Below are 24,671 nucleotides of genomic sequence, written 5' to 3'. Positions count from 1 at the left end.
GCTTGTTACCAAACTCCTCCGAAACGGCTTTACCGATTTTTATGAAATTTTGTGTGCGTATTGGGTAGGTCTGAGAATCGGCCAACATCTATTTTTCATACCTCTCAATAAGCGTGACCTACCTCTAAATATTTTTTTTTAATTTATTTGACGAAATTTTTTGTTTTTATTTTATTATGATTTAGCATTGAAAAATACATACAAATTCAAATTTTCACGCTTTTACGATCAACCCCTGTTGTTTAATCGCAATTTTTATATGCCTCAATAGGGTTGCAAGATGACAATCGAATATAATAATTGTAGTACGATAAATTTTCATATATATATATATATATATATATATATATGTAGGTATAGGTAATAAAATCGTGAGGGTCAAAAAGGTTGTACGTTGAACTTGTTCTCGATAATTGACTAGATTAGAAATAAAGATTGGAACATAACGAAGGCAAAATATTTATGAATAAGTCCTAAGTCAAGAGTCAAGAGTGTTCCACAAATGAAAAATTGCTACTTCAATCGTCACAGTTGGGTGGGAAAGGGATTGTTAGCAATGGAGTTTGACAACCCCATTACTAGCAATATGCCTTATTAGGTCGCCCTCCACGTAGTTCCCCTTGGAAACCATCGTGAACAATTCTTTTTGAATTCGTCACGATGGGCTAACTGACCTGCTTCATCCTCACCTATCATCCTTCACTGGTGCCCCGCTGGTGTATACCGATAGCGCGGGTGGGGCTACCATTCAATTATCATTCATTAAAAAAAATCGTCACAGTTTACCGTAAAATTATCACGTCATCATATTTATAAAATAACCATTTACTTGAATGACTTTACCATTTTACAAATCATTAAAAAAATGTGGCTAAATATGTGATTCATCATCACCATTTCAGCCATTATCCGTCCACTGCTGGACATAAGCCTCCCACATAGACTGCCATAAAGAACGGTCCTGAGCCACTTGCATCCATTCAAACAAATATGTGATTTTATAACACTAATTATGATCTATTTTAAACATATTTATGCAAATAAATTATTATTTAATATAATATACATGTAATTCACTAGCTTTTACCAGTGACTTCGTCCGCGTGACCGGGATATGTTTACAGAACGAGATAAAAAAGTATTCTATAATCCTTCTGCATACCATGTATTAATATATATATATATATATATATATATATATATATATATATATATATATATATATATATATATATATATATATATGTTATGGTTGAAACATGCATAATTTATAATTAACAACTTATAATTTGCATTAAAATGTTGACTTTATTAAGTCCAAAAAATAATGATTATAAAATAAACAGTCGGTCACTGGTCTTGAATTTATAATAAAGGAAATGATTCCTTCCAATTGTGATAAAATGTATGATCAAATAATTTAATTTGATATCTTTTATATTTCAAAATATGTTGTCACTACAATCATCGTTTATTTTTTTTGTTGGGTGAAAATGGTATGGTAACCCCGCCTGCGCTAACGGGATACGCTGGTGGAGCACCAGTGAAGGGTGATCGATGAGAATAAAAACAGGCCAGTTAACCCATCATGATGAATTTATCAGGAATTAACCATGTTAGTTTCCAGGGAGAACTGCGAGGAGGTCGACCTGGTTGGGTATATTGCTAGCAATGGGATTCTCAGTCTACATTACTAACAATCCCTTTCCCCCCAATCATCGTTTAATTGTTCTTATGAAGTTGTATTGAATTTGAATGAGTTATTGTATTGAAGTTTAAATTAAATTAATAAAACTAAATTACATTAAATGAAATATTTCTAATTAAAAAAAATCAACAAATAAAGTCTTTTTTGTTTTGAAATACGCATAAAAGTCTGTTCAGAATTAACAACATAATTACATAACATAGCCATAAAAATACAGACGAATTAAGAATCTCCTTCTTTTGAAAGTCGGTTAATACAAGAACAAAATACACTCACATAGTACTGGTTCGATTACAATGGAATAAGTATCAAAAGCTCAATATCTAATTACACAGTCCGTGTTGCCAGGTACGATTTTATGTTTTTCCCCAAATTTTAATTTTTTACCTCCAAATTAATATTATTCAATACACTTTTATCCAGTCGCAACAAGCTGTCGTTCGTTTTTACTATGTTTTACCAGAACTATGTTATAAAAGATTCAGAAATCTCCCACGAACACTCAGGTTATGGAATGAGCTCCCTGCCGAGGTTTTCCCAAGAGACTATAGCATGGGGTTCTTTAAAAGGGGGGTAAAGAGGTTTCTTCAGGTTCGGCAACGCGCGCGTAACACCTCTGGTATTGCAGGCGTTCATAGGCTACGGTAACCTCTTACCATCAGGTGGGCCGTATGATTGTTTGCCACCTCAGTGGTATAAAAAAAACAATGCGCTAATATTAATATCATCTTTCTACCTTAGCTTACTATCTACAATTCAAGACTTAATTTAGTTTACTACCCATCTATAAAATTAAAATTTTATTTTGGTATTACAGCACTTTTATGTTGTAAGTACCAATATAAACTATTTTTCTAATAAATTTAATTAAAAATTTTTATAACTTTAGTTTGTGACCGTCCATAAAATAGTAATTTCTCGAAATTATCAAATTGAATTGTTAAGTAAAGAGATATATTTACAGAAATGATAGCTTAGAATCGGTCCCAGTCACGTCGCCGTGGACAACCGCCTACGGCCTCGTGGTCTATCTAATTTTATATATCCAAATATTATATAAGTTAATCAGGCACGGTACATTTTTTTATAATTTATTTTATATAATAACTAAATGTGAAAGTGACTGTTTGTTTGTTACCTCTTAGCGCTTTAACGACTTAATCAATCATTATGAAATTTTGCATATAGGTATTATATGAGATGAGGAGGGCCACTTTTTAGGATATGTCTACTAACTGGGAGTTAATGAACATATACAGCTCGGTCAAGAGAAAGCAAGCTGTAGGTAAAAGATAGTTTCTATTAATTGTCAAAATTCTATACATCAATTACATTTTTATCTAATTTTTTTTTTAAATTATTCCACAACTTTAAAATTTTTTTAACACACAAAGTTTTACCGAAAATGACGAAAAAAGAATCAATCTGGCAACATTGTAACATAGTCCAGCGCACGTAAGCAATTTCGTAACACCGTCCGATGGAAATATGCAACTTTTAATCATTGCTCGAGAAATTACTATTGATTGTTTACGCTTCAAATGCCAAATCAAGCAATGTAACAAGAATCGGTATTTTACGAGTTAAAATACTAGTTGCTGAACTTCGGGAGCAATTACCTACTGAGTTTTAACTAAACTCATGTTTGTCTTAAAAGGTTCTTGTTTGAAATTGTTTGAAATTATAAAATACGTATAGCCTTTTAAATATTTCAAAAACAAGGATATTATTAATTCTATTGTATTTTTAAGCGATTTGCGAAAGATTCTCAATTCGTCAAATTTTCTTTTTTTGTTGAAGATGTCCTTGCGAAATTTTGACCTGACAGTTCACATTTATGTGATTTATTATGTAAAAATATTCAGAGAAACCATAAGATTTTTACATAATTAATCATTCAAATGACAATTTGTATGTATATAAATACTCATATATATTTATTTATTTATTATATATTATATATACATATATGTATTTATTTATTTATTCTGAAATATTAATAACACAAATACACACCTTGATAACATATATTAAAAAACAAATGCAATGTTTGCATCGATTATAAACATGCATGCTTAACAGAATTGAAATAATATATTGACATAAAAAAGTGGATTAGATATTAAAAAAATTAAGGCCGACTCAAATTAATAATTTTAGACAATATTTTAATCTTAAATGGTTGTGGTCTATCATGAAATATATCTATATATAATATACATACATACATATATGTATATATAATATTAAATAATATTTGTGTGTCAATAAATGTTATTATATTTTTCAAATTAAGTCGTACTACCTATTTATTTACTTATTTTTCTTTGTGGTACCAATTACGTATGAATATGGCAGTGAATTTATAGGGTACAGAGGAATAACACCTGAGTCCAACGCATGGGGGGTATCATGGTATGTTCAACAGTGGATAGGTTATGGCTTATATGAATAATAATAGAATGACAAACCCATCTGTGTTGTCCATGGGTATACCCTTGCGAAGCATCAGTCAGGATTAAAAACAGATCAAGTTTAGCCAATAGAAAATAAATAAAAATAAATGTATAAACATAGGCAAAACAGTATACTCTGTTATATCCATGGTACTGCTCATGTCTATAGGCGACGGTTACCACTTTCCACCAGGTAGGCCGTCAGCTTGTTTGCCATTCTAAGTTCCATAAAAAATGTATTTGTTCTCATTAAAGCCATGTTTAATATCCTAAATTAAATTTAAATTAAATTGACAGGAAATAATGAAGTCATTTATTGAATTATGTATGTCACAGGGTATACCGTGCCGCCTATTGCACTTTCAACTCGACCTGCGCTTTGATAAACTTGTGCGAATTGTCCATTATAAAATAGAATATAATAATGAAATTAATTAGATATAATGTTGCAACCAAAAGTGGGACATAGTGATATACACAAACACACTCACATACATACATAGAGCAGAAGGAATATTATCTAGTGTTCTTCTTTTCATTTAAGAGTTTCCTCTTGTCGGTGCAACTAATTCATGCATCTTCCTCCAGCCAGCTCTATCCCAGGCCATATCCTTTATCTCCCTATACGACATGACGTCTAGTGTTTCCTTTATCTGTCCCATGTAGTTATTCCTCGGTCTTCCTCTTCCTCTTTTGCCATCTATTTTTCCTTCTACTAAGCTCTTAAAAAAATCGTCATGTCGTATAAGGTGGCCCAGCATTTTGCCTCTTCTATTCTTTATTATTTCAACCAATGTTCTCTTCTCGTTCACACTTTTTAGGACTCTCTTTTTTTTTTAGATGGTGTTATTTACTTTAAATTTAATTCAAATTCAAATCGTCTGTATTTAAAATTGCGAAAATACATGCCATTGCTGTGTCGGAAATAATAGTGTAAGAAAATGTTGCGACGCATTATTTACTATGTATTTATTTATTTATTTTACACTGTACAAGTAAAAAACTAATAAATATGTTACAGTAAATATTAATGAGAACTGATACAAAAGGCATGGAAGTATGGGCATGTTACGCGATATTTTCATCAATTCTAAACCAATTTTGGTAATTATTTTTGCAATAGATTTATTTCCGTGTTGATAATATTATTAATTTTGCCATAATTAGATTAGTTTTTTTTTATACAACTTAGAATGGCAAACAAGCTGACGGCCCACCTGATGTAAAGTGATAACCGTCGCCTATAGACATGAGCAGTACCATGGACATAACAGAGTTTACTGTTTCGCCCATGATACCCCACTTGCGTTGCCATTCCTGAGGACTCAGGTGTTATTCCTCTGAACCCAGTAAATTCACACCATATCCCACCCCTTCAAACCGAAACACAGCCATGCAAACACAGCAGCTTCACGGTTGAAACACAAATGGGCTTTTTTTTTTCAGAGTAAAATTTTAACGTATGTTTTTATATATATACGTATCTTCTTATTTGAATAAGTGTTTTTTTATATAAACTTCCAAAAAAGAAGACTCAATTTTTAAGAGAAAAAACTTGATTTTTGTTTGTAATGGATTTAAAATATACTTAACTGATTTTTAAGATTCTTCCAGTCATATAAAGTTATATTATTAACAAGTAACATAGGCTGTTTATTTTATCTAATAAAAAAAAAAACTGTGACGAAGCCGAGGCGGGTCGCTAGTCTATGATAATTCCTTTACAAGAGTCACTTGTTAAATCATCGATAAGAGAAATAAAAAATTCCATAGAGAAAACTTGCGCTCGGACGAACATTGTATTTCTTTGTCCTCATAAATTATACGTTATAAAAAAAAAAAAACAAGAATATCCAATGACATTCCAGTTTTTCTTTTGTATAACCTGTTCACGTTTCTCATAGTTCTATCTAGCTTTAACTACGGTATAATTGGATATGTACATTATAATTTGTGTTCATTTCCACGCGATATGTGTTAACTCGTTGTGCTGTAATGGGGTTTTCCTTTGCTTGTAAAAACGTAAAAAATATAATAAAGACATTAGGCGCTTTTGATAAGCATCTTTTAACTTCACGCTGAATCCCTTGCGGAGTGGACAGAGTGCACTTATATACTTGGTTCTAAAGTTAAATATCATTTATAAAATATTTAAAATACTTAAAAAATATATAATATATTCAAAATAGGAATAAAGTGGTTTTTTCAGGGTCGGCAACGAACGTCTGCAATGCCCCTGGTATTGCAGGCGTTCATAGGCTACGGTAACTGCATACCATTAGGTGGGCCGTATGCTTGTTTGCCACTCCAGTGGTATAAAAAAATCTTATATTTTAATGCATTTTTTATGCAATTTATAATGGCATACAAGCAGACAGTCTACATAAGAAAGTAGTTGTTTTTATGTAATGCCGGAACAAAAGTTCAACCAGACATATAGACAGACATACAGACAAAGAAAAAAAAATTGCATCTTGGTCCTGCTTAGGGTTAAGGAAAAGAGACAAATTATAAGTACTATTGAGAACAGAAGGGAAAAAATGTTGGGACACTTGATACGACATGACGAACTTATGAACATTATAATAGAAGGTAAGATAGAAGGAAGGAGGGGAAGAGGGAGACCAAGGTATAGTTACATCAGGCAGATCAAGGAAGGAGTTGGTGTCATGTCGTATCAAGAGGTGAAGAAACTCGCAGAAAATCGTAGTGAGTGGCAAGAGCTCCACCGACAAGAGCGAAGCTCTTAAATAGAATAGGTAGATAGGCATTACTAAAACTACTCATATTAAAACAACTTAGAATGGCAAACAAGCTGACGACCCACCTGATGGAAAGTGGTAACCGTCGCCTATAGACATGAGCAGTACCATGGACATAACAGAGTATACTGTTTCGCCCATGTGTTGCTATTCTTGAGGACTCAGGTGTTATTCCTCTGTACCCTGTAAATTCAGGCCATATCCCACCCTTCAAACCGAAACACAGCCATGCAACACAACTGCTTCACGGTTGAAACACGAATGGGACAGTATGTACCCAAGCAATCGACTTTTGTACAAAGTCTCCCTCTGGTAAAGTATCTTCTAATATAATTTCTTCAATATCTTCCACGTGCTATATTCAGCAGTGGACAGACAACGGTTGATATGATGACGATGATAATGACCTTCCGTTTGCAGACATCATGTAGTTACAATTTTATAATAATACTAGCGGCCCGCCCCAGCTTCGCACGTATGGACATTTTTACATTTTAAAAAGTGGTTATTGTGACATAACGATAATAGTTGGACATATAGTATCGCGAAATTTTTTGTTGTTATTGACCATTAAAGCTACACACGCGACGTAAGCTTAAAAATTGAGTAACTTCTCCCGTTTTCCAAACATTTCCCTTCACTGCTCTGCTCCTATTGATTGTAGCGTGATGAAAAGTATACTGTAACCTGCCCAGGAATATGAAAATCTGTCGAGTAGTTTTTGTTTCTATAACTAACATACAGACAGACAGACAGACAAAAATTTTACTGATTGCATTTTTGGCATCAGTATCGATCACTAATCACCCCCTGATAGTTATTTTGGAAATATATTTCATGTACAGAATTGACCTCCCTACAGATTTATTATAAGTATAGATTATAGGGTCTTTTTTATTGATAATGGAATGGTAATCCCTCCCGCGCTGTCGGTATACGCTGGCGGGGCACCAGTGATGGGTGATAGGTGAGAATGAAAAGTCAGTTAGCCCATCGTGATGGATATACTAGGAATTTAGGACGATGGTTTCCAGGGGAGACAACATGGAGGTTGACCTTAGGGACTGATAGTCCGCATTACTAATAATCCCTTCCCTTCATTATAGGGTTGTAACTAGAGCCAAGTTTAAGGTAGGGCAAAAGAACTTTTTGGATAGGGCAGAAGCCATAATTAAGTGACTTCGAAAAAGCGAATCCGTTTAATTTTCTTGGTCTTCATTTTGAGGTAGGGCGTTGGGTCTTTTAAGATAGGGTATTGTTCCTCAAGAGCCCCTCCCCCTAGCTAAGGTCTTGTATTAGTACGATATATCACTTAAAAATTTTCTAGGCAAAAATAAGATGCAGCATGCATAAGGATCAGTTCACAGTTACGTAACAGATCATAATCAGCAGGTCATTGTATTAGATGACAATAATTTTTCTTATCCATCTAATACAATAGAAAACATACGAGCTACTATTTGGAGCGTGCCAGCGGCGTTTTGTTCAAATTCAGAAATATTTTTAAGTGAATCTGATAATTATGTAATCATCACTTGCTAAATGAACAAATGGATACTATTATATGTAGATAGGGTAGTTCATGGTGTAATATTATTTTTCTTTCTCAAGGATGGAGATATATCACTTGTGTACGAAAGTGTAATGAGTTTTATAACCGACTCCTAAAAGGAGTAGTTTTATTTTTCTATTTTAATATTTTTGTACGCGTTTTTTTTTTCAATTTTCACAGATATTCTACAGATATTATATTTCTGGTAGAAAATCTTTACATTATATCATAAATAATGTTACTTAAAATTTACGAAGTTGCGTATACATGTACACAGGTACTTTGTTCCATTGCTTTCATAAAAATATTTTTAATATATACGTGTTAATATATTTATTATTTATAATACAAGCAATCGAAATTTTATCCTCTGGCATATTTTTTGACGAAGACAATGGAACAAAGTACATGTATGAATAAATATTATTATATGAAACTTTAAAGAAATAATTATCAAAATCTTACTTTGTAGAGGGTCTCAGTGAAAAATAATATTCTTTAGAAGAACAATATATATAATAAGTGTAGATACAAGACGAGACAACCATTTGAATAGAAACAAAAACTGTATAAAAAAATAATATCAACATATATATGACAGGCTAGACTTAAATTTACATCATGGCTACATAGAAGTCCCAATACCCTTATATTTCGGTTCTATATTTTTTTAATTTTTTTTCTGAAACATAAATCTTTCAGGTAGTATCACAATATTGTATAAATTGTTGCTTCACAACAAAATACCTATGTTATCTATTTCCTATTTGGTTTAAAATTAAAACGGGCGCTAACAGGATTTTCGTCTGTATATTCCATTATAGTATAGCGTTTTCCACGGAAAATTTATACTACAAACGAGTGCTTACTTACATTACGTAATTATAAGTTCAATGAAGTCAGCTCATAAAACCTGTTATTTTATAGAAAATTGTTGTCCGCGTGTACGTCGCGGCTAATGTAATAAGAATGTGTAACAGGAAGCGAATGTCAAGGGAAATTTATTTAATATGTGAAACAAGAACCGTGAAACAGTTGTATTTGCATAGCTGTGTTTCGGTTTGAAGGGTGGGATATGGCGTGAATTTACAGGGTACAGAGGAATAACACCTGAGTCCTCAGGAATGGCAACGCATGGGGGGTATCACGGACCCATGGTACTGCTCATGTCTATTGGCGACGGTTACCACTATCCATTAGGTGGTTCGTCAGCTTGTTTGCCATTCTAAGTTGCATAAAAAAACAAGAGTTGATACGAAAACTGCGCAAAACAGCAATTTCAGCCTTATTTTATTTTTACACTTTATTGCACCATTTATAAAATAGTAAATAGGTACAGTTAATTTCAATGAGAAGTAATACAAAAGGCGGTCTTATCGCGTCTTAATAAAATACTTTTTTTTAATGGATGATAATGGAATGGCAACCTCGCCTGCGTTAACGGTATACACTGGCGGGGCGCCAGTGAGGGATGATAGGTGGGAATGAAAAGGCAGGTCAGTTAACCCATCGTGATGAGTATACCTGGGATTGAGCACGATGGTTTCCAGGGGGACCACGTGCGGGTCGACCTGACAGGGTATATTGCTAGCAATGGGACTGGTAGTTCGCAGTACTAACAATCCCTTCCTCCCCTGATAAAATACTACTATTGGAGTAATATATCATAGACATCATCATTTCGACGCTGCTTATTGATAAGCACCTACTGATGTGGGGATAAATTTTTGCCCACTTATTGTGACCCGCCCAATTCCCCTTAAGTTTGGCCGAATTCTGACCTACCTATATCTTTAACGCGATGTAAGATGTTAGATACATGATCCTAATAAAATTATTTATATATTTATTTATTTATTTATTTATAGGATTACCAACATAAGATACAGCTAAACATATAAGTACAATACACTGGTAGATTAGATCTAATTGTTCTTACATTTATAGGCGACCACAGCATGACTTGTGTTTGATAAATATTAAAATAGAATTAAATTATTAAATGTCATTAAATAAGTAAAAATATTAACAATATGAATAATAACATAATATAAATAATGGAAATTGTAATGTAATTATTTTCAATTGTAAATAAATAAATAAATTAGAAATAAATATACTTCATCATATCAGACGTTATCTGTTCACTGATGAACACAGGCCTCTCTCATAAGGATCGGTCCTGACCCACCTGCATCCATTTTAGACGTCATTATAATATCAGCCCTTAACTGTCCACTGCTAAACATAAGCCTGGTCATATAGTTCGAAGAGCCCACAACCGATGGGGAAGAAAGGTTCTTGAGTGGCGACCCCGTATGGGCAAACGCAATGTAGGGCGACCCCCCACTAGATGGAGTGACAACCTCAAATGTAATATAGGGAATCAGTGGATGCAAGTGGTTTAGAGCCGTTCCTTATAATAGTCTATAGAGCAGGCCTATGTATTTACCAGAGAGAAACTTTGTATAAAAGTCGATTGCTTGGGTACCTCTGTCCCATTCGTGTTTTAACCTTGAAGCAGTTGTGTTTGCATGGCTGTGTTTCGGTTTGAAGGGTGGGATATGGCGTGAATTTACTGGGTACAGAGGAATAACACCTGTGTCCTCAGGAATAGCAACGCATGGGGGGTATCATGGGCGAAATAGTATACTTTGTTATGTCCACGGTACTGCTCCTGTCTATAGGTGACGGTTACCACTTTCCATCAGGTGGACCGTCAGCTTGTTTGCAATTCTAAGTTGTATAAAAAAAATGTTCAACAGTGGACGGATAACGGCCGAGATGATGATGATGATGAAGTGATAAATTTATAAAAATGGTACCTCAGAATTCGCTCCGTGGTGTCTTAAAAATAAATATTAATGTAATTATATTATATAAATATATAAATATTAATATAATTTGTCCAACATTGTCAACATGTCATTCTTAAGAAATATATGCCCAATAATTTTAAAATACTTTTACATTAAGCAAAGTATTTTCTGTGTTATTGATTAACTAATATGTAAAAGACGACGATGTTTAACGACATTTAGTTTGTGTTTGCACACTTATTAATTATCTAGACTGTAAGTAATTCAATTTTAGTTAAACTGTGTATGTTGTTAGTTTTTAATTTACTCATTATTTGTCAATAATATTATCAATTTTATGAACACAAACATAATTTATTACAGTAAATAGAAAATAACTAACTAACATGTAATAATGTTTTAATCACAAAAAAATTAGTACATTACTGCAGCGGCCAGCAACTGAGACATTGATGGATGAACGTGCAAATGTGGGCCGAGGTGTAGTCGAGGCACACATACGTGAGTCCATCAATGCCTAGTTGTGGCCAAGGCTTGTATAGTACTTTTCTCAAATAATGCGCGGTAATCAAAAACACAATTTTACTTTTTAAGTTCAATAACGAACAATAATAATTTATCACGCGCCATAATGTTCCTGTTTTTTTTTTTCAATAAACAGCTTTCTATTTGCAAACAAGTTCGAAATTTAAATAAAACCTTTTATTAGTTACCTCTTTGGTAGCTATGTTTCGAAGTAAAAGGTCATTCTATTTTTAAATTACAGGACAGATATGAGTTTACATAATAATTTATCTGGCCGCAAAACACGACAGATATGGATTTTCATACAACTTTTGCCGGCCGCTGCCCGCGTGTATCTGGCCAGTACGGCAATTTTGATTTATCTCGAAGAAGATTGTCAAAATAATGCTCACATTTCCAAGCATGTTTGAGAAAATTAAATTAACAATCAGTCGTATTCATGATCCGTATCCGATCCAAAGGTCCCCATGACACTTGCGGCATTTCCGCGTTGGAATGCCAGAGATATCCTTTGAGTCAGATAGGAACCATTAATATTATTAATGATTAAGTTATTTTAGCTGTACTCTTCCCTAAAAATAATAAGTAAAATGTAAAAAGTTGTAGGTGAACCTTTTTAAGTAAATAAATAAAGTCGTATAAATAGATGAAAATGTCAATTTAGTTAAAATTGCAATAAATAAAATTGAATATGAAAATATGTATATAATATTTAGAAAATTATTAACTATTAAAGTGTCCAATGACGTGTGGTCCCGGCATAGAATAGGCCACCCTTTCCCGTCGGTGCCGTAAGAGGCGACTAAAGGAGGGCGAGGGATGGGCAGTAGCGTCACTTTTAAAACATCTCCAAAGCCTAACTGCGATTGCCAATCCATCTGCCAAGCATGCCAACTACTGGTTAAACCCCCTAAAGGGAGGCTGATGCTCAGCAGTGGACAGTAAATGCTGATATGATGATGGTGTATGTATCCAATTTTAAGTATATTACGAGTATAGTAATGACTTTATAATAATACTCACGGTTGAACGTGAACATTCTTCTGTTTCTCTTCCGTTCCCTTCTTGTTCTGTCCTCCTATATCTTCTTTTGTCACTGACTTAAATAATAATCACTGTTTAGTCTTTTAAATTCATAAAATGTCTAAATAAATATGTATTGAAATAGATATTTAAGTAAATTATACGATAAAATTTACTGAAGAATTAATTATATAAATTTACTTAAAAAAAATCATCCTTAATAACACCATAATATTTATATTTTATTAAACACACCTTTTTAAAGTACTATTTCGATTCAATTCGCTTCTATTTCGGTGTGAGTACCTGAAAATGAAAACAGTACTATTACTTTTAATACTTAGTAGATACCTACTTTACAGTCTTTGTGTAGTAAAAACAATAAAGTAGGAGGGTGGATTTCACTAGATAATAAAACACTTTTAAACAGACATTAAAAAAAGTAGTAATTTTTAATTTGACTGATTATTTTTGATTACTGATTGATACTATTGTAATCTTTTGGAGGAAACAATAAAGAGTATCTATATATCTATCTACATATCTACGTTTCGCGATATCTTTACCAAAGTTTCAATCAGATTTGTTTATTGTATTTGATAAGTGACTTTAAATATTAAGATGTTTGTCTGTACATAGGTGGAGGGTAGGTATTCGTTTAGCAACTAGTTGCACTACGACTAGCCCTAGGTTAAGCGATGTAGGCATGCAAATATTTATATTTATTTATTTATTCTTTATTGTACACAAAAAATTACGAACATTTTATATTATATTTTATAAAAAACTAAAAATAAAATTGTTATATAATTTAATGTTATTTACATTATAATTAATTTAAAATTAAATTTATGTTATATCGTTATACATCATATCAATTAAATAACTTAATACTTAGTATGAAAATAAAAAGGTAATTAATAATAGTAATTCGTGTTTCAACCGTGAAGCAGTTGTGTTTGCATGGCTGTGTTTCGGTTTGAAGAGTGGGATATGGCGTGAATTTACTGGGTACAGAGGAATAACACCTGAGTGCTCAGGAATGGCAGCGCATGGGGGCTATCATGGGCGAAACAGTATACTCTGTTATGTCCATGGTACTGCTCATGTCTATAGGCGACGGTTACCACTTTCCATCAGGTGGGCCGTCAGCTTGTTTGCCATTCTAAGTTGTATAAAAAAAAAAAATAATAATAATTAAAATTTCAATTAAGTATAACAAATACTACATGAAATGTAAGAATAAAAAATGTCAATTGAAGGGATAAATAATTGAAACGTCGTGATTAATATACAAGATATTTCTTAGTACTACATGTATATAAATTATTTCAACAGAATTTATGAAAAGTTTTTTTGAAAATATCATAGAAACATATTCTAAATGAAATTGGTAATAATTATTTATTAATTATTTAAATAATTTCTTATTTTTATAGTTATTGGTCATCATCAGACTGTTTTGTTTTGATGGATTATTAAGGAACAAACTATAAAATTTATTTCTAATTTCAATTTGATATCGACGCAACCTGGCTAGCTGTAATGCGAGTAGCTATTAAATGCTTGCATATACCAAGGTATTATACCTCTTATGTCAGATGTTTTTGCTTATGGTGAATAAAATAAAAACATGACAATAATAGCTTATCAAATTGTTAAGTAACTATAGAAATTTTAAGTCTTCACTTAGCATATACATACTAAACAAGTACATGTGACAAGGTGATAAAAAATGCTTATTTTTCTAAAATTAAATAAATGAAAAACAATGAGTGTCTCGTGTCTATGGTCCATATGGTCTATAATTAGAGGGAATTTAACAATACCCTATTCATAATAAAACTGGTTGAAGTACGAGTTGGATTTACTTAAACAATAAAGTGTAAATATGACGCCGATTGAAACCACCATCGCCATAAACTGTTACGATGGGTAACATAATTATGCTCACCTACAGGGCCGTAGCTAGATCCAAGTTTAAGGTAGGGCAAAAGAACTTTTTGGTAGGGCAGAAGCTATAATTTGTCTAATTTTCTTGGGACCTTTCATTTCAAGGTAGGGTAATGGGCCTTTTGTGTCGTGTGGTCCCGGCATACCGTGACCAGACGTGGGTCGACTAAAGGAGGGCGAGGAATGGGCAGCAACGTCCCTCTTAAAACATCTGTAGTGCCTAATTGCGGTAGCCAATCTGCCTGCCAAGCGTGGCAACTACTGGCAAAACCCCCCAAGGGAAGGCTTATGTTCAGCAGTGGACAGTTAAAGGCTGATATGTAGAATTAGCCTTTTGAGGTAGGGCATCGCCCCTCAATGCCCTACCTGACCTAGCTATGGCTCACCTTTTATCCTGATTAGTGCTCTATATATCGATGGCATAGACGGGTTGATCATTTATTTTCGTCCAAAAAAAAAAAGGTAGCATCGTGATACAGTCTTATCCGAGGAGCCCTCAGACAAAAGTACAGAACAATTGTTTATGAATTTTATCAGAGTGTGTGATGAACTGATGATAACTTCGTCAAAGTCATTTTTTGCTGTAGTCATCGGTCGGAGTGATAATCACGCGATTGGTGTATCTGTCGTAAAATTATATTCGATAACTGTAAATCTGTAGACAAAAGTCCGAAGACCCTAGCGACAGCGGTTTCGTTTCTAGAAATATCGATGCTACTTCAGTGGTGTGAATAAACGACACGACTTTTTAAACCAGGGTTGCCAGATGGGATTTTTTATTTGTTTATCCAAATTTAAAATATTTTTTATCTTCAAATTTACATGAAGTTCCTCACTTTTATTCTTTTACATTATATCAGTTTTCACTAGGGTTTTATTTAATCATTATTCGAGTGACGAAAAATAAAAAGCTGTTCCTTACACTGACTCATTTACGTCAGGTTTTTACCTTCGTTCTTATGTTCTATGAATCTATATATAACTGGATTGATTTTGGACAAATGTCAGAATTGTCACAAAATCATAATTTTTTTATACCCCTCTTCATTTTTCTCTAAAAATTTCATTTTGGCAATTGCGTTGAATTCCAAAATATCGAGAAAAAATATATTTAAAAGCTCCTATATTAATAAAATTTTTAGAAGACTCATCAAGAGAGAAATTTAAGGAAGCAAATATAGCACAAACTTAAAAACAGCGATCTTAATAATCTTAATACTAGATACAAATACAAAAGTTGCTATTTACAAATAAAAAAGCCTTTTCTGGGAATGGATATTAAATGTTATAATAATATATCGAAGAATATTTTGGATCTGTCTTAAAAACACTTATCGAATAAAAGCCTATTACACACTAAACGATTACTTGAATGAAACAAGTGCATGGTGTTAGTCGATCATTCACGACCTTTTAACGACCATGCAATTTTAAACATAGTATATTTAAATAAATACACATAATGTTAATAAAGATTGAAAAGAGTAACTGTTGAGTTTCTTGCGGGCTTTTCTCAACAGATAAAAACTTTCCGAACCAAGCAGTAAACTTAAAAAAATAACAATTTAAAATAGTGACAAGTCTATTTGAATAAAGATGATTTGAATTTAATATAAAAATAGTTTTTAATGATATTTATAATGATGGATGGGTGTATGTTTGTTACTTTTTCACATAAAAACTACTGATCGGATTAGAATGAAATTTAGTACACGAATAGGTTGTATCCTAACTAAGCACAGAGGGTACTTTATGCAGTGCATAATGTATTTTACACGAGCAAAGAGAGATACAGCTAGTTCAAATTTGGCTTCGTAAAAAAAACCGGTGACGTTAATTGTACAAACATTAATGTTAGGACAAGATTTATCAAAATCGGTTTAACATTTGAGAAGATAATGCCTAACATACGTTTATATATTCGTATATATAAATATAATAAATTCCTAAGTAGTTTGGTGATGTTTGTAATGGCCATTATGTAACTTTGGTCATTAAATAAAATGAAATAAATAAAAAATAAATATAGCACCCCTTCTTTTTGAAATCATAGAAAACTTTATTACATATAAAAAAAAAATAACAATAATTTTGATAAGATTATTATAGGACTAATAAGGGTGTAAATACCTAAATAAAAAAAATATTGGCATCGATTCAGAATTAGGTGATTCATTTATATTAAAATTAAAGGTTATGTATTATATATAACCATTATTTTTAATATAAATTGTTATCTATTATATAATTTCTTATGTATTATGTCTTTTTATATATATATGTATTTCTTATGTATTTTTTATTTCAGTAAGTAACTATAATTATGCCACATATTTTTCACTACATCTGCCCTTCATACGGTTTTGTTTTTACCTAATGGTTTGCTGGTAGAGAATGCCATATGGCATTAAGCTCGCCACTTGTACAAAGTTTTATTATGCTATTGCATGCTATATATTATATGCTATAATTTATATATATATTTAATAAATAATAATAATAAAGCAAATAAACCGAGAACCTACGGCATTTTAAAATATTTATTTATTTATTTCTTATTGCATTCCATAATGTAATTAGTAGATAACATTTCAACATCAATTATGGACCCTGTTGGGCACAGCAAGCAGGAGAGAGGAGGACAACACTTTTTTTTCACTTTAGAATTAGTTCTAGAATTTGTTACAATATTATCTAGTTATTGAAATTGTATCACTTGGCACACATAATTGAATATATATAACATAACCGATTTTGATAATTCTCTTTGTAATTGACAAAGTTTACTCCCATTGTGATGACATAATTATTATATGATTATTCAACTGGTGTTTTTTGTTTGCAGAACAAAATCCTGTTTGTTGCAATACATAGTACTTGTAGACACACAAATCTGTATTCTAAATTAAAATATAATATGTTAAATCTAATGTGTCTAAGAAGTATCTCATTTATCCGATACGATTACTAATCAATATTAATTTTGTAACGACTCTTTTTTTTTTGTGGAGCAAAATCTATTCGTTTAATTTGGTTTCGGTTGCCCTGCTAACACAGTTTTAGGGTTATATTTTTAACCGACTTTAAAAAAGGAAGATCACATACACGACTATAGGATTTTAATAAACGTAACCCATTCCTTAAAATTGTTTTTAATATTCTTAATAAGTTTTCCAAAAAATTTTATTTTCTCAGAATTAATTTTATATTACTAAAAAAATAATTAAAATACTCGAAAAGTGTACAAATTGTAATTATCCCAACGGCACTACATAATAATAGGTGTATGTATGTCTTGTATTATGTTGTATTGTTATTTTCAATTTTCAAACGACTTAAAAATGCATGAGGTTCTCGATTTGATTGTATATTTTTTAAATTCGTTACCTCGTAACTCCGCCAGTTCAAAACCGATTCCGAAAATTATATTTTTTATCTAAAATGATATACTTACAGATTGATCCCATAGATATTTTTTAAAAATCGACTCAGTAGTTTAGTTTAAAAAAAAAAAAAAAAATAATAGGTCACGATCGAAGTAGATTTTTTGTCGAACAAAATCTTAAATTATTCTTTCATCTACACAATAATAAAATGCACTTACTAATTTAAAAAAATATTAAAATATTTTTTCAGAGCACAATCCAATATTTTCCCGCGCAAATCGTCCAATGCGTACAACAAACTGCCACAAGACGTGTGTACGTACAGCTATCACAAAACGTGTTGTCTATACACGCATCAAAACATACTAATTGCGTACTGATAAGTTAATTTATTGCAACTTATACTGATATATTTGTAAATTTAGGTGGCCTGTGGTCACAGATTAAACAAACGCGGCACAGATAGTAAATACTCAGTCTGTCCGTTTAGAGCGACACTAGCGACCCGTCGTGGCGCCGTACGGTTTTGTTACTAGTTGATAATGTACTATGTAAATATTCAATGTAAATAATTCTTTTTTTTTGTGAAAGAATGTTTAAAATCGATTCATTATTATTTGAGTCTATCGATTACAAAAAGAAAGTCATACTACATTTAGTTTTGCGAAAAACAACGAAGATTTTTGTAGTGACAGTATTAATATCGACTAATAATCGTATCAGATAAATAAGATATTTCGTCATATTAGATTTAATATATTTTAATTTAGAATGCAGTTTGTATGTCTACAAGTACTATATATAGCTTGTTGCTAGCGTACAGCATTTTGCACCATGGACATAACAAAGTATATTATTTCGCCCATGATACCCTCCATGCGTTAACATTCTTGAGGACTAAGGCGTTATTCCTCTGTATCCTGTAAATCCACTGCCAGATCCCACCATTCAAACTGAAACACAGCCATGCAAACACAACTGCTTCACGATAGAAAGACGGATGAGACAGAGGTACACAAGGAAACGACTTTTGTACAAATTCTCCCTCTCGTATGAGATATCTTCATCTGAACCTCCTAATTTTGATTACAAACAGAAAACCATATTATATTTTGTTTCGAAAAAAGAAGATTTTTGATGACAAATATGTTGAAATGAAATTTGTTGTATGATTAGGTTATATTCTAATTTAAGACAAAATACATCATACATTGATTCACGAGGGCAAAATTGTGCAAAATAGTTCTTAATAAAAGAATAAACTTCCTTAATTAAGATGAGATGTTTCTATGTTTATCTGAAATGAGATTTCACTTCGTTTCAAGCAGAATATAGCTCCATAAAGAAAATGAGCGATTTCTATTAATATATAAATTGCATGGAGCCAACACATGAGTAACCTCAAATGCAAAACAACTATCAAAATCAATTTAGATTTGGTGATGTAATCGCGTAATATATCCACAAAAAAAGTATAAAAAGAAAAAATAAAGAAATAAAAATAGTGCCTCTCGGGCCGTTCTTGCTCCGGTATGGTCAGTACATCATTATCTTAGCCGTTAACTGACCACTACCGAATAGGCCTCCCTCTTAGGGGATTTTGCCAGCAGTTGCCGTGCTTTGCAGGCAGGTTGAGACTCTACTGTCTATCCCTCGATTATTGAATTCCCTTAATCGCTTCTTATGAGACTCACAGCCACAGAGACCACTCGGCAAATACAAATGGTTACAACAAACAGTTCGAAATTGATTGCATCAGGACTACAGTCTATGTAGTGTGAAAATACATATTGTTTCTTACTTAAAATATTTTACCACATCGAGAGCGAAGCGAGCCCGACACTATAGTAGTCATATTAAGGTTTCTTTTGGGTCGACAACACACACGTTACACCTCTAGGCATCCATAGACTACAGTAACCATCAGATAGGCTGTATGCTTGTTTGCCCCTTTTTGGTATATTTTTTTTACAACACTTACGTGGATCCGGCTTCACAGTACGCGTGAACATGATCATAATGTTTCTTTGTCCAACTCTTACTGGGCACTCTGGACAAAGAACACTATCTCGGTCACGCGAATGATATTGTGTATACAATATTAGTACAATATATACATACGGTTCATATGATTCAGATTCAAAATGGCGGTCAGTATAGAATAATGGATTAGGTACTTATTTTTTTAGTTACCACTCTGTATTATTTATTCAGTGAAATTGAGAGATAGATATTAATAGGTAGGTATGCCTACTTATTTTTGTTATCGAATCGAAGCAAATGCATTTTGCTCTGCAAATAAAATGCACAGATGGACGACGAAATGTTTCGTAGACACATTAGTTTGAAAATCATCATCTTCTACCTTTGTCCCAATTATTATTTATGGTCGGTGTAATACGAGTATGTTTTCTCTTACATTCTTTTTTATATACCACTGAGGTGGCAAATAAGCATGCGGCCCACCTGATGGTAAGCGGTTACCGTAGCCTATGAACGCCTGCAACACCAGAGGTATTACGCGCGCGTTGCCGACCCTGAGGAAACCTTTTTACCCCCCTGTTGAAGACATTTACGTAGTTACTCCCATTCGGGCCATGTCATCTCTCACACAATCCGTCTATGTCTTTTTCGGTCTTCCTCTGCCCATATAGCCATCCATATTTATACTTAATACCAATTTTAAAACATGCTTATCATTCTTGTAAATTACATGCCTATATCAGTTTATTGAAAATATAAATAAATAAATCTTACTTACTGGGGGAAAAGGCTAGTGACTAACAAACCCATCACTAGTAATATACTCTATCAGTTCGACCTCCACGCGGTTCTCCCTGGAAACCATTGTGGTTAATTCTTGTTAAATTGACCACAATGGACCTGCATTTATTTCTCGCCTCTCATCACTGGTGCAATGTGCAAAATTCACGCCATATCCCACCCTTCAAACTGAAACACAGCCATGCAAACACAACTGCTTCACGGTTGAAACATGAATGGGACAGAGTTACCCAAGCAATCGACTTTTGTACTCCCTCTGGTGGTCAACTGTTGTTTATTTGAATTTAGAATACGAAATCGTGTGTTTACTCGTTTACGTAGATTTTAATTCTGAACAAATTTATTCTGTTTTGCAAAAAAAAAAAAAATAGCAGCTTCAATATACATTAAAATAGTCAACTATTATAAAAGAAGATATATATATTATATTATGTGGAAGAAGCGAAAGAGGTTTGTTTGAATCGAAGCATTTGGCGTTCCATTGTTTCTGCCTACCCTAATGGGAGACAGGCGTGACAGATATGTATGTATATATATGTATGTATAAAATGAATAGACAAACGAAATTATTTTTATTTATTTATTTAACTCTTTATTAATTTATCTATTTAGGTTTACCAACAATTGTTTTCACAAGATAGTGTAAGTATTTAAACAATCATGCCGCTTAGAACTAAGTGTAACAAGTTTTTATAGGCAAACACAGCATATATTGATACTAGCAATTCTCTCTCTCTCTTTTTCAATTAAGGGTAAGAGGAAACCCCTCGGTGCAACTAATTCATGCATCTTCTTTCTGCCAGCTAGAGCTGGCTGGAAGGATATGGCCTGGGATAGATCCCAGGCCATATCCTTGACCTCCCTATACGACATGACACCTAGTGTTTCTTTTATCTGTCCCATGTAGTCATTCCTCGATTAGCACAACTAACAATTAGTACAGAAAAAAACAAATGTATATACCACTATTATTAAATGCTTTACAACTAAAGCTACCGTATCCATACGCAGATCCAGCAACACGACTCATTTTTATACATTCATAGACATTTCGTACAAAAGCATTTGGACTATCAAAATTAATATCGACCTGGTCACTGCAGCTATTTATAATTTTACAGAACCTTACAATTGGAGGATTACTACCGAGAACAGTTCTGAATGGATATATTAGCGGAGTTATGGGCCCACGAGGTACAACATAAGCACTCTGGACAAAGAACACTATCTCGGTCACGTACAACACGAGTAGAAAATACAAGTGAAATATAGTAATATAAAGTACAGATTATATATATTTTTAGCATCAGAAGTGGAAAATAATTAAAAAAAAGAAGACGGTAGCAACACAAATGATTTAATACTAATTATTACAAAATTATAACAATTTTATAAAGATATTTAAATAATAAATCGAACAAATCACCAATCTTAAGTAATTAAAATAATAATAAACCGATTACAGCAAAACACGTCACACACACCGTCTGCGCTCCTCGAGAGTTGGCGAACGAAAAAGACCAATGCTTTTTTTTTTTTTTTTTTTTTTTCTAACTGTAAGTGTTGTTGGCCGCAGATGGCCTTTACAACTTCACCGAACGCGAATGAACTACCCGGTTTTTATAGGCTTGGCTCCCCACTCCTTGCCCCACTCCTTGTTTGTAGTAGTCTTAATATCTAACACGGCCTATCCTGACGTAGAGTCGTCCTCGACTCTAGCATCTTCGTCAGTGCTTGATGATAGACACAGGTCTTCGTCTAAGACGTTCTGTGGCGTGCAGGTGCTTCCTTGTGATCCCGATGGTCCTGCTATAGGATCACTATCATCAGAGTTATCTAAAACATATATGAATCATACACACAAAAGCTCGCGTCTTTATCACATTCATTCGTCTATCTTTCACTCGTTATTTAAGGTAGGAAAATTAATTCACTTTCATATTTCAATCATAAAAGGTCTGGGTTATAAAGAGCTCAACTTGGGGACATAGTGGTAGGTTCTTCTCTTCTCTGGGCTGTTCGAAGTCCAAACTGGCAGAGTTGCTACATCTGTGAACAAATCAGGCAAAGGGCGTCCCCAGTGCCTGCATCAGCAGAGGCATCACTGAATCGCTTGCTGATACCCGTAAAATCTTTACACACCATTGTAAAGCTTTACGTCACCAGTCAGACAGAGGCATCACTGAATCGCTTGCTCTGACCGGTCCGGGATGGAGGCATCACTGAATCGCACATCCCAATGTACCGTGTACATTTGACTTAGAAGACACACCATATGAGTCTAACAGGTTACCAACCAGCACAATGTTTATAACTTAGTCAGCCACTGTGTATGTGTGTAGTGAAACAGGGAGGTTATTTTAATGGGTTAGTATTAGTCAGTGGAGGGCGAGCTTGATATGTGTGTATGATGTAATTTTGTGACTGCCTAAGATACAAACATGTACATACAAAATAGTAACCGTCAACTTACTTGCAAAAAATGAGGCGCACGTTTCGGGACACCATTCCCCGTGCCACTGAACCATGTATTCTGCTGCCGCTTGTGTAGTCTTCCCGTATGACTCACTCAACAATTTCAACTCATAGCGGCCACTAGGCAAAATCCTGGTGACTTTGTACGGTCCTCGCATTCCTGGGTCCAACTTACCCGTTGATTGCGAGTATTTAATGACAAACACTAAGTCATTGACTTTAAAAATACGAGGTGCACACCGATTTCGATTAACGTAATTATTTTGACATTCCCGATTTTTCTCCAATAATTCGTTGGCCCTCGCCCTTCGAATTTCGCGCCAACTTTCCCTATTACATAAAGATCCTTCCACTGCTACGTCTCGTACCAGTAAACGGATAAGTGGCGTCGTTGCTTCGGTGCCAACAAGCAGGTTCAGAGCTGACGTCTGGGTCGTCATTTGTTTGGTAATATTCAAGATGAGTTGAAGCCGCCATAGCTGATCTGACCATGACGCCATCTTATGGTTGGCTTCGATTCTAATCATGTTAAGTACGGTCCGCACGTACCGTTCTATCTGACCGTTAGAGTGGTGCATTTCAGGTGTTATATAATGTATTGAACAACCGAGTTCGGAGATGAACTTAGTAAAAATGGACGATTCAAACATTCGCCCACGGTCTGTTACTAATAATCTTGGTACACCGAATAATGATATAGCATTAGTGAGTATACGTACAAGTTCGCCTGCGTCTTGCCTATGTATTGCATATAACATACAAAACTTTGTAAAAGCATCTACTATTAGCAACACAAATCTATAACCGCTGGACTCGGGCAATGGTCCTAAAGCGTCTAAGTGCAAAGTATCAAAAGGGGTGTCTGGCTTTTTCCATGAAGTTATTAGCTGGTGTGGAGCTCTGGGTACGCGTTTTTTGGATAAACATACTAAACAATGCATAACGTATTTGTTAACAAATTGTCGTAATCCAGGGAACCAAAAATGTTTAAGTATTAAATCTAGAGTTTTGTCCGCGCCTATATGTTCGTGTTCGTCATGAAATATTCTCAACAAACTTAACCGATGCCCCTTTGGTATAAAACAAAGTAGTCTCGGTTCATCGCCTACTGGAGAATAGCGATAATTAAGGGATTAAAAATAGCTAATATGGGTTCACTGGTTAGACAAGTTATGATTTCCTGACGCGCACGTTCTTGCTCCGGTGTCCAACAAAAGTCAATATTTTT

At 33.5% G+C, this 24,671-nt stretch overlaps 1 protein-coding gene across 1 annotated transcript in view; it reads right to left on the bottom strand.

The window, feature by feature from the left end:
• The window catches only part of LOC113523279 (scavenger receptor class B member 1-like), an 88,383-nt gene extending 69,829 nt beyond the window's left edge, over positions 1–18,554 (bottom strand). Inside the window, exons 1-3 of the mRNA XM_052893019.1 lie at positions 18,403–18,554; positions 13,101–13,151; positions 12,846–12,922 (exon numbers count right to left, since the gene is read on the bottom strand). Coding sequence (XP_052748979.1) covers positions 12,846–12,861 — 16 coding nt within the window. The 5' untranslated portion in view covers positions 12,862–12,922; positions 13,101–13,151; positions 18,403–18,554. The remainder of the gene's footprint in view (positions 1–12,845; positions 12,923–13,100; positions 13,152–18,402) is intronic.
• Between the last annotated feature and the right edge of the window lie 6,117 nt (positions 18,555–24,671).

The sequence above is a fragment of the Galleria mellonella genome, unplaced genomic scaffold, assembly GCF_026898425.1.
Source record: "Galleria mellonella isolate WM207_F2 unplaced genomic scaffold, CSIRO_AGI_GalMel_v1 utg172, whole genome shotgun sequence".
NCBI classification, from domain to species: Eukaryota; Metazoa; Arthropoda; class Insecta; order Lepidoptera; family Pyralidae; genus Galleria; species Galleria mellonella.
This window is presented reverse-complemented; position numbering and strand designations above follow the sequence as displayed.